Source organism: Propithecus coquereli, unplaced genomic scaffold, assembly GCF_000956105.1.
Source record: "Propithecus coquereli isolate 6110/MARCELLA unplaced genomic scaffold, Pcoq_1.0 Scaffold442, whole genome shotgun sequence".
Lineage (NCBI taxonomy): Eukaryota > Metazoa > Chordata > Mammalia > Primates > Indriidae > Propithecus > Propithecus coquereli.
Window position 1 is genome coordinate 618,648 of NW_012150197.1, and position 15,296 is coordinate 633,943.

General features: G+C 61.5%; 1 protein-coding gene across 1 annotated transcript; it reads left to right on the top strand.

Moving 5' to 3' along the window:
* Positions 1–1,413: 1,413 nt before the first annotated feature.
* Positions 1,414–8,968, top strand: STMN3 (stathmin-like 3). Its single transcript, XM_012654576.1, has 5 exons — positions 1,414–1,454; positions 6,617–6,712; positions 6,931–7,106; positions 8,197–8,388; positions 8,669–8,968. Exons 1-5 carry the CDS (start codon positions 1,436–1,438, stop codon positions 8,726–8,728), a joined length of 543 nt encoding a protein of 180 aa, XP_012510030.1. The 5' UTR covers positions 1,414–1,435; the 3' UTR covers positions 8,729–8,968.
* Positions 8,969–15,296: the final 6,328 nt, after the last annotated feature.

Consider the following 15,296-nt stretch of genomic DNA (forward strand, 5'->3'; position numbering starts at 1 on the left):
TCAAGCTCATTCTTGTTGTTGGTGGAATTCACTTCCTGTGGTGGGAGGCCTGAGGCCCCCATTGTCTTGCTGGCTGTCAGCCCTGCCAGCTCTCAGATCCTTGCCACGTGGCCCCTCATCTTAGCAACAGAGAACCTTCCTGGTTTTGAGTCCCTCCTGCCAGAGAAAACGTTTTTAAAGGGCTCCTGTGATTGGGTCAGGCCCACCCAACGGTCCACTGTGCCACACAATATAGCTTAATCCCAAGCATCAAACCCACCATACTCACAGTCCCAGGGAGGATGCAGGCTTGCACACCAGGGGGGCAGCGCTCCCCGTAGCCGCCTTGGAACGTGGCCGGCCATGGGGTGCTCCTGGCTGCTGGGTCTGCTCCAGGCTGACCGCTGGTCCTTAGGCTTGTACCCGGCTCTCGCCTTTCTGAGCTGGCCTCATCTCCCTGCAAGTCTCCCGAGGTTTCCCAGGGTTTTATCCCAGCCCTACGACTCAATTGTCTGTGGGGCAAGCACTCTGCTAGGCCTCAGTGGCTCCATCCCTAAAACCGGGTGGCACTCCTGCTGTCTGCCAGGCTCCCTTTGGGGCTACGAGGACAGCGGGAGGCAGGACAGGTGCCCCCCACCTCACTGAGTGCACACACTCAGCTCCGGCACCTCTCCGCACCTCTCCGCTGGGTCCTGGCACCATTGTCTCATCTTACACCCGCCGAACAGAGGCCCAGGGAGGTGAGGAACTCACGCCGGGCCACACAGCGAGTGACTGTGGGAGCTGGGCTTGGAACCCACCTCTATCTCTGTCAAAGCCCTGTTCTAGCCTCACCGCCTCCACTTGGCCTGCTCTCTGCTCAGGGCCTGCCCATCCTCCGGGACCAGAGGAGATGCCCCCTTGGAGGGCTTCCAGGCCAGCACCCACCTGTGTTACCTGACGTCCTTTCCTCTCAGCGGACCTGGACATGACAGGCACCGTCCCAGCCTTGGCCTTGGCGAAGGGCTCTGCGCCCCTAACCTGCAGTGGACCCCTCCCCTCCTCCTTGCTCCGCCCACCCTGGGGAATGGGGGCTTATCTCCACCGTCCCCTCCCCACCCAACCCCACCCCGGCGCACAAAGCCGTGTTGGGGGCGCGGCGGGTCCAGGGCTGTTAGCGGTTGGAGGATGGGCATCTCGCGGCACCCGCCGCCCTCCTCTCCCCTCCCCTCCCTCTCCCCGCCCTTTCCTGGTGACGGGCGCATTGAGGCGCTTCTCTCTCCCTCTCTCTCCCTCCACCCCTCTCTCTCTCTGCACCCCTCCCTCTCTCTGCACCCCTCCCTCTCTCTCTCCCTCTTCGCCTCCCCGCCTCCCGCCCGCGCTCCCTCCCCTCCCCCGCACTGCAGCAGCCGCCGACTGCAGCTCCAGCCGCCGCCCGCGTCTCTCGAGCTCCGCAGCGCCCGCCGCCGCCAGCACCATGGCCAGCACCATGTCGGGTAGGCGCCCCGGCCGCGGGCTTCCTGCGGCGGCGACGGGTCTGAGCTGGGGCCATTGTCTGGCCTCGGCTGACGCAGCAGCTGGTTGCGGACTCGGCTTTCCCGTCTGGGGCCGTGCGCCTGGCAGGACCTGCAGGAGCCGCGGGTCTGGGAGACCCGGTGCCCCCAGGGCAAGGACTGCGGCGACCGCAGGGCGGGTGTGGGCCGCTCGGCGGGGCCGCGCTCGCGATGGGGGCGGGGGCGCGGGGGCACATTGGCCCTTCGGGCGCCGCTGTGCCAGGCAGGGACGACTGCGGCAGTGTGGCCCCAAGGACCGGGGCGCTGGCTCGTGACCCTGGTGGGCGCGCTGGCGGGTGGGGGCGGTGTCCCCTGAGACGCCTGGCGACCTTAGATCTTGGTCCCACTGTGCCTTCGCGGGGAGGAGGGGAGAGGGCGGGACCCTCTGCAAGAGCCCCTGCAGAGGACAGGGAGGTCTCTGCGCCAGTGGAGCGCGGGGCGCTGGAGGAGGGAGACCAGAGCCCGCTGCAGCGCGGAGAGAGCCCGGCAGCGCCAGTGTCTCGCGTCGTCGTCCCCCGACCCCGCGCCACCCCTCCCACCCCATTGCTGCGGGCTGGGGACTGTCCGCGACGCCAGGGCCACCTGCTCTGGTAGGAAGAGCCGCCGCCCTTCGCACCACCGGGTTTGGATTGGAGAGGGGCTGCTGCTATCTCCAAACCCAAGATGAGAGGGGTCTGCCCCTCCCGCGCCCCTCCGTCCCCCGCGCTGCCGACCTCCGCCCTCCTGGCCTGCGTCCTGGGAGGGCTCTGGCCGGGTCTCGGGCACAGGCGCGGGGCGGATACTGGGTGCAGGGGTTCGCCCTACCCGGAGGGCCCCACTCCGCCCGAGAGCCCCTCCTCATCTCCTTCCCATCGCCCCTCTGTGCGCTCCCGCCCACCTTTCCTTCTGCCCTGGGGACGGGTCACCGCCGTCCCCTCTCCCTAGCCACCTGGGTTCTCTCCCCTTGGCCGCTTCCCGCAGAACTCTGCCCGCCCACGTGTGCCCCGCCCCGCCCCTCAGGCCCGGAGTGCTGGAGACTCCAGGTGACCTCTGTACTTGTCCGGAGGGGACAGCCTGTATCGGTGACGACATCTCTCCACACGCTTTCTGAGGGTCTTGTCCATCTGGGCGTCATCCGTGCCTCTCCCCCTCACACACCCCAAAGACACTGGGACAGACTCTCAGCAGATTGGGACTCTCCTCCTGCACCTGAGGGTGGCTCTGTCCCTTCCACTGACCGACCGGCACTGGGACCCAGCTGCAGGTCCTGCTGGCCGCCTGGCCCAGGGCCTCCCCATGACGGGCTCCGCTGCTGGGGCTTGCTTTGCACTGCCCGGCCATCTTTGGCGCCCTCCCGGCACCCTGCCCCTCACACTGCTGTGGGCTCTGGCTCATTTTCGGCTCCTTATGCAACTCAGTCCGATCTCCTTGAGCTGTGTGGCCTTGCACAGGCTACTTAACCTCTCAGGGCCTCAGTTTCCCCATCTGGAGGGAGAGGATAGTGACGGCATCCCTCGCCCTGGGCTTGTTCTGAGGGTTGAATGAGATATTTCAGGAGGGATGCTTGGCCCGTTGCCCATCAAGAGGTGAGTGCCTGCTCCAGGCCAGGCAGCCTGACTGTTGTAGCCACATTTCCCAGAGTTTCCTGCCCGGAGAAAGGCAGATCTGATGGTGGTTCCCACCAGCTGTCTCAGCACTGTCTGAGGCAGCCGACCAGTGACAGAGGGGCAGCCTGGGTGACAGTGAGCTCCGTCTGTCAGGGAGCAGTCCGCAGCAACCTCCAGGGCCCTTCCAGGGGTGAGTGGCCATTTGTGGCCTCCCTGCCCTCCCAGTTCTGGAGAGAGCCTCCCTAATGAGGCTCCCTGACAGGAACATGCGTGCAGTCAGAGGCCCAGGCTCGTGACTGGGCTCTTACCCTGGCATGCTGTGTGACTCTGGGTGGGCCACTTGCCCTCTCTGAACCTCTTTTCCTCCTCAGTAGAAATAAGGCTGATAAGGACATCCGCTTTGGCTGGCTGGACCTGAGGGTCAGCTGGGAGGATGGGTGTGATGCTCCCAGCCCTGGGAGCAGCGATTACTGTTACCGTGCTGTTATAGGCCAACCTGGTGCCGTTTTCTTACTCCTGCATATGTAGGATCGGACCATCCAAAAGGCCAATATGCACTTTTAACGTCTAATATGAAGTGGAGGAGACAGATGAAAGCGACCCAACTTTTGGCAGAGAATTGTTTTCTTGACAATTCCCTGCAGTCAGTCAGTGGAGGGGAAGGAGAAGAATCCTGGGTCGGGGGTTAGAAAGGAGGGAGCCGGAGGGAGGGGGTGCCTCGAGTTGTGCCCACGGAGAGGTGGCCTAGATGGGTCTGGGCCTCGGCCTCCTTCTCTGCAATGAGAGGCAGAAGTCACGCTCTTTAAGCCTCTCCAGCTCTGAAAATACACATAGGACCTCCCGCCTCGCACTGTGGCCAGGCCTGGGCCTGTTCTTCACCAGCCCACGGGCAGGCTTTCCCCTGTTCACTCGCTCTGAAGTGTGCTGGTTCCTGACCTGCCTGCCCCTCTCGCCTCCCAGGCCCTTCCTGCGGCAGTCCGGTCTGATCCGCTCCCCGAGGGTCAGTCTTTCGGGAAGGAAGTGCCTCAGGGCCATCAGCCTAGAAGAAACAAAACCAGGGATGCTCCGTGACCATCGGATGCAGAGCTATGTCTGTCCCCTGGTCAGAGCCATGACCTTCAAGAGCTCTGACCTATGTCAGCAGCCCCTTCCCCCTTCTTTCCTGATGGTGCAGGTGCTCACACCTGCCCCCCAAATTGCTGCTGGCCACCCTCCCCATGCTGTGTGACAGCTAACTGGAAGGAAGCCTCCCTGGTGTTTGTCCCTAAACTTTTCCTCTGTGATGAACCTGCAGCTCTTTTTCCAGTGAAAATTTCAGGCTCATGGCAGAGAGAGCTTTGAGGGGCTGTCAGGCCCCAGAGTCCTGGCCTGTGAGGTAGACCCATTCAGGGTTTTTGACATGTGATGAGAAGGGTGATCTGAAAGGTCAAAACTGGGGACTGGGGTCTGTTGGCAGGGAGGTGGGTGCTGGCAGAGTCGGACTTGGAAGGGCCAAGTCCCCTCCTTCCTGCCCTCTCTCAGGACCCAGGTCTGTCCCCCTCCAGCCCAGACTCCCTCTTGCCCCCTCCCCGCCCAGCACAGGGCTGGCTTCTCCAAACGTTTGCTGAGTCTCCTGACCTGCTGCCACCCACAGCTGTCACACCTTCTGACTCCCTCACCACACATCCTGGGGTATACCCCTCTTCCTCCTTTTTTTTTTTTTTGAGACAGAATCTCCCTCTCTTGCCCGGGCTAGAGTGCTGTGGTATCATCACAGCTCAAAGCAACCTCAAACTCCTGGGCCCAAGTGATCCTCCTTCCTCAGCCTCCTGAGTAGCTGGGATTATAGGGGCGCACCACCACGCCTGGCTAATTTTTCCATATTTTGTAGAGATAGGGTCTCGCTGTGTTGCCCAAGCTGATCTCGAACTCCTGACCTCAAATGGTCCTCCCACCTCAGCCTCCCAGAGTGCTGGGATTACAGGCATGAGCCACTGCGCCGGGCATCTTCCTCCTTTTTAAAACTAACTCTTAATAATACACAAATAGGTTTTTCTTGTAAAAAAAAAACAAAACCTGATGAACCAGCCCAAGTCCCCTGTGAGAACTCCTCCCTGCCGATCCGTGACGAAAATGGCCACAACATGTGTCTGCCCTGCTTCCCGAGGCTGGTCCTCCCCCAAAGGCTCTCCCTCTCTCCCTCGTGCTTGCTCACTGTAGGGCTCCTTTCTGCTCCCTCTACCGCCTGCTGCGCTCCGTGCTGCTCTCTCCGGAAAAGTCTGGGACACCAGGAAATTTAGAGCAAGACCATTCTTATGGTCCCGGGCGGTCCCAGCTCACACAAAGGGCTCGACTTTCTCTGCAGGTGTCCTGTTTCTACGCCAACGGTTTTCTCAATTTCACATCAACTCGGTTTGAAAACATCTTCTGTGACACTTGATCCAAAGATTTCTTCTCCATGTGAACACTTGTCCAAGTTCTTGTCCATCCCCTTGAAGGATGCTGGATTCCCTCTTCCTGGAGGGTCCCTCTGAGCCCTCTGCCTGCTCCCGCTGTGGGCACGGGCACATGGGTCCCAGAGCCTCCTCGTGGTTGGGACCTGCTGGTGTGGTGGGAACAGCACACAGCACCTGGGGCTGCACTTCAGGAACACTGGCCACGTCGCCCCAGCACCCTGGCCCCACTGCCGTCCCTGTTGAACAGGGTGACTGCACTGGGCTCACTTTGGAGTGTGGATCACAGGGAATAGACCATGAAGAGCTCAATTATTTTCATTCTGGGAGCAGGCATCTTCCCCTTCCTCTGAGAGGACTCAGGGCCACAGTGGGCAGCTGAGATGGTGGCTCACGCGCGCCTGGTCTCAAAGGCTGGTCCAGCCCTGGTGCTGAACGGACAGCTCCCTCCCCTTTGTCCTCAGTGGCTTCTGTGGCCCAAGGCCAGCCTTACGTGGGCAGTGAGTGTGTGTCTGGTGAGGGCCTGCTTCCTGGTACACAGGCAGGCAGCCGTCTTCTCGCTGTGTCCCCAGCGAGGGGTCTCTCTGGGGTCCCCATCATCCCATTCAGGAGAGCCCCACCCTCCTAATCACCCCCAACGGCTCCACCTCCTAACACCATCACCCTGGGGGCAGGGTTTCAACACGCGGATTTTGGGGGAACGCCAACATTCGGACCACAGCAGGCAGGGAGAAGCATAGACAAGAACGAGAGATGGGCACGGGGACGCAGACCAGCGTGGAAGAGCGAGACTCGCAGACGTGCTGAGAGAGACAGAGAGAGAGAGAGAGAGAGAGAGAGAAGGGGGAGAGGGAAGCGAGGCAGAGACAGAGAGAACCAGAAGGGAGCTGTGCCCGGGAGAGTCAGAGCCCATGCCTGGAGGTGTAGAGGGTCAGAGATGTGGACACAAAAGAGGGCGTGGTGAGTGGCCCTGCGTCTCACAGGGAGACTTGCCAGAGGCAGGGAGGGGAGGGAAAAATGGGGGCCTGGGGGGCAGGACTGGGTGGTGGGGGTGAGGGCTCCTGCTCAGCTTGGCTTGTGCCCACAGCCTACAAGGAGAAGATGAAGGAACTGTCAGTGCTGTCACTCATCTGCTCCTGCTTCTACACACAGCCACACCCCAACACCATCTACCAGTACGGGGGTGAGTGTGCCCCGGCTGCTGCTGGCCCTGTCCGACAGGGCCTGCCCACCTCCCCTGGTCTCCTGCCTCTCATGGCCTCTCTGAACACCCCTGTCTTGGCTGGCTTCTAGAGAGGGAGGTTCTGGAGGGCTGTCCTGGGGGCTCAGGCCTGCACCCCTCCCTCAGCCTGCCCCCTCTGGCTGGGCCTCCTGAAGCCCCTATCTGGTCTTGCCCTGCAGACATGGAGGTGAAGCAGCTGGACAAGCGGGCCTCTGGCCAAAGCTTCGAGGTCATTCTCAAGTCCCCTTCTGACCTGTCACCGGAGAGCCCTGTGCTTTCCTCCCCGCCCAAGAAGAAGGACACCTCCCTGGAGGAGCTGCAGAAACGGCTGGAGGCAGCCGAGGAGCGGAGAAAGGCAAGGAGACCCCCACCCCACTCCAGGCCATGGCAGACAGGCCTCAAGGCGCAGGGTGCCCCAAGCCCCCTGCTTGGCCAGAGCATTGGCCTGGGACAGAGAGGGGTTCCTGGCTCCTTGGAACTCCTCCTGAGAGATCAGAATGGGATGGGAGGAGGAAGGGACCCAGCATGGCAGCCAGCTGGAGGGAGATTGGGGGGCGGCACCCTGGGGCATGGCTAGTGGGTGTCAAGTGGTGGTCTCCAGGGTGGAGCCTGGGGACACGAGGTGGGGGCAGCCCTCTCCCAGGCAGGAAAGTGAGAAGGAAGGGCCTCGCATCTGAGGACCAGGAGTTGGGGGCTGCTGGGGAGCTTGGTGGGGCCCTGGGAGAAGTGGGGGTGGACTCCAGGCCCCTCCCTGCTGCTTCCCCTCACACTGGCGCGCGTGAGACTGAAGTGCGCAGAGAGAAGGCTGTGCTCTGTGGGGTGCCACCCTGGAGCCCATGGCCATCGGGCAGGGAAGTGACTGGATCTCTCTCTTAGCAGGTCCCAGTGAGACCTGGGAACTCAGGCTGCATGGGGTAAACTAGTAGGGACTGGCACATGGTGGGGGCCCAGCAGCTATCCCGCCCTCCTCCCAGGGGTCACCAGGCAGCCCTTCCCCAGCAGGGCCAGGCAGTGTGGCGCCAGCAGCCCTTGGGGACCCTGGGGACTCAGACCTGGAGTGTGCGAAGCACCTGCTGGGTGCTCAGAGGGCGGATGTGTGGGGAAGAGAGACGGAGAGAGCTCAGTGGCAGCCCACGGGTTTAGGACTTCCTGCGCTCCCTCAGTATTCCCTGGACTTCAGAGGGGCAGACAGCAGGACAGGGCTTGCCTTGCCGTGCGGGCCGCCGGGCCTAGCGAGCAGAGGGGCAGCTCTAGGGGCAAAAGCGCAGACGCGAAGGGGTCTCCTAGCAAGCGGGACTTTCAGTGCCAAAGCCTGGGAAGTCCCAGGCAAAGCGGGACGAGGTGGTCACCCTCGCTGGTAGGTGCGGGCGCCAGGGGAGGCCGCGGGCAGGTGCGGGCGCCGGGCGTGCGGGCCCGGTCCCCGCTCACGCGCGCGCCCGGTGCAGACGCAGGAGGCGCAGGTGCTGAAGCAGCTGGCGGAGCGGCGCGAGCACGAGCGCGAGGTGCTGCACAAGGCGCTGGAGGAGAACAGCAACTTCAGCCGCCTGGCGGAGGAGAAGCTCAACCACAAGATGGAGCTCAGCAGGGAGCTCCGCGAGGCGCACCTGGCCGCGCTGCGCGAGCGGCTGCGCGAGAAGGTGCGGGCGGCGGGCACGCGCGCTAACTCGGGCGCGCCCCAAACACGCACGTGCGGGGCGAGCTGCCCCCGGGCGGGGCTGGCGGGGGGGTGTGCCCGCGCCCCGGACCCGTGCTGTGGCCCGCCCTGCTCTCCGGTCCCCGGCCACCGTCCGGCTCAGACCGCGGGAGAGGCGCTGCGCCCTCTTCCGGACCCCCTGGGGCGGCCTCTGCTGTCCTCCCCGGGACGTCCCCTGTCGCAGGCCCAGCCCCGCCCTCAGCCCCGCCCACCTGTCCCCGCAGGAGCTGCACGCGGCCGAGGTGCGCAGGAACAAGGAGCAGCGGGAGGAGATGTCCGGCTAAGGGCCCTGGACGCGGCGGTGGCGCCTGGATCCCGAGATGAGAGGAAAACACGTTCGGGTTTCGGTTTCGTTTTGTTCAACCTGTCTAGATGCAACTTTTGTTCCTCTCCCCTCCCCCACACTCCCGGCTTCATGCTTCGCTTCCCGCGCCCCGAGCTGTCCGGTCTTTGTGGCGAGCTGGCCACGCTTTCCCGGCGGAGCCCCCAGGCGTGCGACGCGGCCTCAGTCCACACGCCAGGCCGGGCGGTGGCCGGCGGTGGCCGGGGTCCCCCGGGGCCGTTTCCGTGGGTGCGGTGGAGACCTTACTCAACGCAGGGGAGCTGCGATTCACGGGCCTGGCGCTGGGCTGCCTGGTCAGCACCGCGTCCCGAGGCACGTGCTCCGAGCCAGCTCCCCACCGGACAGCAGGCGGGGCCTAGGCACCTGGGTGTCCTGCGGGGAGGGCTCCGCGCGGGGAGGGGAGTGGCCGTGGAGGAAAGCGCTGGGCTGAGAATGACCGCTGGGCAGGTGGGTCTCCCTGTCACTGAGGCTGCCCTGGGTGCCTGCGTGCCAGGAGCTTTTTGAAACTGGTGGGTGGGGGTGGGGGCTGCGGCACTCTTTAATATGGTTGGTTGCACAGGGTCCGCTGACCACCTGGCCTGAGGTGGGCACCTCGGGCCTTCCTGGGAGCCTGCAGTCATCTTTACGGGGCTCGGTTGGGGGGTACGTCCTGGCCTGAGTCTGCTGGGAGTGGGCATCCTCTGCCAGGGACCCATGAGCAGGCTGCTGTGGTGGTCTAGAGGGTTGTGGGCAGCATGGACGCTCCCTGTTGGCCCCACCCACTCCGAAGAGCCCCTGGCCCAGGTACCTGTGTGGGACAGTCCCGCCACCCCTTCCCCCAGGGCTTTGCATAGGCCCTTGAAGACCCATCCTCACAGCCCTTTGGAATCCTGGCCCCCTCCCTGCCCTCTGCTCCCCTAGGATGGTGCTCCTGGCCCTGGGTTCTCAGGCTGGCCTCCAGGCAGGTGTGAGTGGCAGCCGCAAGTCCTCTTTAGGAACCCCCAAGGGGGATGATTCCAATGTCGGAAGGGCAGGGAGCAGGGTTCCCAAGCCAGCCCCTCACTACATCTGGTCCAGTTTTGAAATTCCTCGAGGGAAGGGCTGTGGGTCGGACACCTGGCCCTAGGCCTCGACTGCCAACAACCTCCTAGGCTGGGCTCCTGTCCCTCACCTCAGGGGTCTGCAGATCCCCTATGTTGGCCTTTGAGGATGGTCACCAGCCTGGGCGAGAGGGAGCCTGTCTTTGTGCCACCGCAACACCCCGTTCTCCATGGCAGCCCCACCCACAGATGAATATCAGGGCAGGGTCCCTGATGCCCGTCTGCTTGGTGTAAAGTGTGAAGGGGACAGACTCCAAGTTCTCTCATGGACCAAGCCAGGGCCCCAGAAACCAGGCGGCTGCAGCCCCTGTACCCTCAGCCTCCATCCTACAGAAATTCCATGGCAGGGGCACTGCCAGGGGTCTTCTGGAGCCAAGCCAGAGATTGTGGGTGGATCCTTTCCCCTACAGTGGGCTTAGGGGTACGCAGGGACCCACTGCCCCATCCCAGTCCCCACCAACACAGCCTCCGGAGGGAGCAAAAAGCCAGGATTGGAACCCAGCTGTGCCCACGTGGGCATTTTGTGGGACGCAGAAAGGGAAGCAGGAAGGAAACTGAGGGTCGGAAATCTCGCGGGTAGCAGCTCTCTCATAGCGGAAGCCTAGTATAATATGCACCCATCTCATCCACGTAGTGAACTTGAAAATTAAATCAATGAACAATTAAAGGAGAACCTGTGTGTTTAAGAAGTGGCTGAACTGTCCCAGTGTGTGTCCTGTGTCTGTGGGGTTGGGAGTGGGCTGTGGGCTCACAGAGCTTCTGCTCCACGTGGAACTCCAGGCTGGAGCCAGTTATGAATCTCACTTTTATCACCATGATGATGAGTTCTAGTGACAGTGGTGGTTTTCAGAAATGAGCAGGTGAAGGACATGCAAGCCCACTTTCCTCTCCGGAGCCCAAGGGGTCAGGGTCAGGGAGCAGGTGAGGCCCACTGCTGGGGGTGGGGCCAGCTGGGGCCAGCCCTGCTGCCCTTCAGGGCCCAGCCCCTCCCAAGGAGCTTCCTGCTGGCCCAGGACTGAGCCTGGGGCCATGAGTCTTCCTTGAGGGTCTAGACCAGGATGGGGCCTGGAGTAACAAAAGGAGAAAAGGGGACAGGAATGAGGCAGGTCTGTGGTGGACGTCCACACTGCCCGGCTGAGGCCCTGGGAAGGGCCTGCCCCCTGCCCCGGGTCAGCTCTCACCATCAGCGCTCCTTCCCCAGTCCAGGGAGACGTGGGCGAGTCGGGACCCAGGACACAGCCCCTGAAGAAGCGGAGATGGGAGAGGTCCACAGGAGATGATGCGTGGCAGGGGCGAGAGGAGAAACTGCTGGAAATATTTTCATAAGGTGTGAGTTCTGCATGCCTGTGTTTGCGGTACGCAGACGTGCACACCGCACGCAAGCACATGTGGGCCTGGCCCCTCACGAGGCCAGGCTGACCACAGGCCAGGGCTCAATCTTAGGGGGATGGTGACAGTCATTGTGTGGCATCTCCAGCATCAGACAGGGACAGAAACCCTGCACAAACGGACCAACTTTACCTTAACAAAGGAAAGCACAGAAGGACCCCTGCCGGGACGCCAGGCTGAGCCGACTAATTACCCCTTAACTTGATAAGTGCGGGGGAAGCAACCAAAGTCATCTCTCAGTGCCTGTAGGTCAGGAGCAGGGGCTCTCCAGGGCTATAGTCAGGGCGTTGAGCACATGGTGACTGGAAGGAGGCCTCAGTCCCTCACCGCGTGGACCCTCCACCTGGCTGTTTGAGGGTCCTCACAACATGGCGGCTGGGCCCCCAGAGCCAGTGGTCCAAGAAGGAGCAGGTAGGAAGATGCACAATCTGACCCTGAAGTCTCGTTCTCTTTGTTAGCAGTGAGTCCCTAAGCTCGCCCACCCTCCCAGGGAGGGGAGTTAGGCTCCACTTTTTTTTTTTTGAGACAGAGTCTTGCACTGTCACCCGGGCTAGAGTGCCCTGGTGTCAGCCTAGCTCATAGCAACTTCCAACTCCCGGCCTCAAGCCATCCTCCTGCCTCAGCCTCCCCAGTAGCTGGGACTTCAGGTGCCTACCACCATGCCCAGCTAATTTTTATATTTTTAGTAGAGACGGGGTCTCGCTTGTGCTCAGGCTGGTCTTGAACTCCTCAGTTTGGGTTTGTCTGATGTTTTCTCATGATCGGACTGGGTTATGCATTCTTGGCAAGAGTACTAGAAAAATGACATGTGTCCTTGCTGAATTATCTCCCAGGGGTCCTGACATCAGCATGTCCTGTTATGGGTGACGTTGACCCGATTTCTACACTTTTAAACTATCTTTCCCTTTGTAGTTAATACATATTGGGAGAGGCAGCATGGCTGCCCCCCAAGATGTCCACGTCCTAACCCGTGGAATCTGGGAACGTGTCTGGCTACATGGCAAAGGGGAATGGAACTAAGATGCCGGTAGGAGGAAGCTTGCTCCTCAGCCAACTTTAAAACGGGGAGGCTGCCTTGGATTATCCGACAGGCCCAGTGTCACGAGGTCCTTAAGAGTGGAGGCAGGAGAGTCAGTGTTGGGGTGAGAGGCCGGACCCTCCTCACTGGCTGGCAGCAGCGGGCGGGCCGAGAGCCCAGGGATGTAGGTTCCTCCAGACGCTGGGAAAGGACGATTCTCCCCTGACCTTCCAGAAGAACCAGCCCTGCAGGTACCTTGGTTTAGCCAGTGAGGCCAGGCTGGACTTCTGACCCACAGAGCAGGAAGAGAATACATGTGTACTTTCCAGCCACTGAGTCTGAGATTTGTTGTGGCAGCAGCAGAAAGCTAATACGAGTATCTTGGAGGAGATGTTTTGAGACCATGCAAATCTGTGTCATCTCACAGTCTCCCACTGCCTTTGGCGGCTATCTGTGGATTTGTCTGTAACAGACAATTGTGATTTTCTAGTTCCTTCCACGCTTATTAGTTGGAATTCCACCATCAGGAAGAGCAGCCCTGTCTCCCCACTTATCCGACTATGTATTTCTATCCGTGTGGACTCCTCAGTATTTATTCCACTCTGGGGTTAGGATCTGGTACTGTCGGCACGTCCAAGCTCCAGCTGGCGAGAGCCTGCAAGTTGTTCCTCTGTCCTCGGTCAAGGCTCCATCTTTCTCTGAGGACCGCCCTGTTTTCCAGGTGTTCATTAAACACCAGCTGGGCTGTTATAACAGAAATACTGTACACAAGGTGCTTATAAACAACAGGAATTTATTATTGCTCACTGTTCTGGAAGCTGGAAGTCCAAGATCAAGGCACCAGCAGGTGCGGTGTCTGGTGAGGGCCCACTTCCTTGTTCATAGATGGCGCCTTCTTGTGTCCTCACATGGGGCAAGGGGTGAGGGGTCTGTCTGGGGCGCCTTCTATAAGGGCACTAATCCCATTCAGGAGGGTCCCCCCAGAGACAGCGGCCCTCCCTCAAGTCTCCCTCACCTGCCTCAGCAGACTCAGGACTGACTTCAGGCTTTGGAGTGAACAGAAGCTGTAACCCTCAGTAGCCTGCAGCTTTTGAACTTTCGATGTTTGTGACCCAGACCTTAAAAACCTAGCGGGTCTGGTCCACCCCTGTGCCTTCACACCACAGTGGTCTGGCCTCCTGCTCCCAGCCTCCCTGGAAGCAGGATAGGCGGGAAGAACGGGGAATGGGGTCCCAGGGAAGGAGGGAGCCTTCCCTGCCAAGCAGGTGTGATGCAGCCCGCCGTCCAGTCCCCAGAGCCCTCCAGCACTGCCCTTTGACTTTACTGGCATTTATTTCCCAAACGTGAGGACAGGCAAACTCAGACAAATGACCAACACACAGACTGTGCACCCCTTTCATATTTACCAGACGATAATTAAAATAGCAGCACTGACAAGGGCTCAATAGTTTAATTTTTAAAGGCTTTCCCCATCACTGGTTTTAGTCCATTCTATTGTTGAAAACGGAATGAAAATGCAACTCTCCTAATTATAGTATCGCTGAGGCCTGGGGCAGCTCCTCCTGCTGTGCAGTCTGGGCTCCGCCCCAAACAAGCCTTTGTCTCCCACTTTCTAGTTTCAGGCAATGCAGCTTTTCATCCAACTCCTGAGTTCTCCGACAGCTGCTAGGGGCAAGAGTAATGATAGTGATCACATTTGAGAGGTCGCACAAGCTGCCCTGCCCTGAGACCCGGCAGTCTCAGCCACCCTCCTGGCAGACGGGGAAACCCGACACAGGAAGGCTGCAGGCCGGGCAGCCTTCCCCCACGAGTCCTGCCCGCAGCCCACCAGCCGGGCCACGGTCCTGAGGCCTCAGGACCCAGGCTCTGGGCAGGGCAGGTAAGTAGCGCTCACTGCCACGTGGGGGCCTCACACTGTCCTTTTTAATCAAACAGCAAGACTCGCCGTCGCCCCCTGTCGAAGTTTGCTGAACGATGTTTACCTTCTTACATTCTGGGAGATCCAAGGACTTTATATTCCAGCCCTTTACTCACAATTGAAAAAAACAGGAGCAATTCTCAGGGCATCCCCAACACTACATCTGTGTGATTTTTCGGCTCCGAGTTAACTGAGGAACTGAATTTTAACTTTCATCAAGTTTAAATCCCCACACGTGGCCAGTGGCCACAGTACCGCGTGGCACTGCGCAGACTCAGAAGTAACATAACGTTCAAAGCTCTTTTGAAAGTTTATTATAAAAAATAAAACACGTGAATTGTAACATTTGAACTTCAGTCAAGCGTAAGGAGTAAACCCGAGCTGGCTACCCCTCCGAGTGCGCCCTGCAGGCTTCTCTCTTCCTGGGCTCTTCGTCCCCAGGTGTGCGATCCCAGGTAGACAGCAGGTCGCTCTGGCCGCGTGGCCCCTTCGCGCGCGTGCCCTCCACCCCTAACGCCTTCCCAACGCCCGTTCCCACGGCGGCGGCTCTGCGGGCGAGCCCGCCGGGCGCCCGTGCGGAGGCAGCATCTGGGCACTGGGAGCCGGTCGCGGTGCGCACACCTGGCGGCCCATCGGTGCCGGCCCCGCTGGCCACCCCGGCCCGCCGCGCGCCACGGGCTGCCGGCCCCACGGTCCCCTCGCCAACGAGGGAGTCAGCGCCCCAGCCGGGCCCCGGCTCAGCGCGCGGCGCGCACCCGCCACCCCTTAGTCGGCGGCACTAGGACCCCACCACGTACGCCTGCGCACGCGCGCCGGGGCCCGTCGAACCTTATTTCATGGCTCCTCCCGCCTCCTCGCGGAGCGCCAAATAAGTCGCGGGCCCTCCCGGCCCTGCGTGCGCGCCTCCGCCGACTGCGTCACTAGGAAGCGCGCGCCCGCGCCGCCGCCGCCGCCGCCGAATCCCCAACAAGGAGCGAAGCCCGCGGCCGCCGCCGCAGCCCGCCGCCGTCGCCGCCCGCGCCGCCGCCACCGCCGGGCGCCCGAGCAGGCCGGGGCGGTCCCAGGTAAGCGGCGCCGGCGCGCCCGCAGGCCCCCCCGCGGCGAG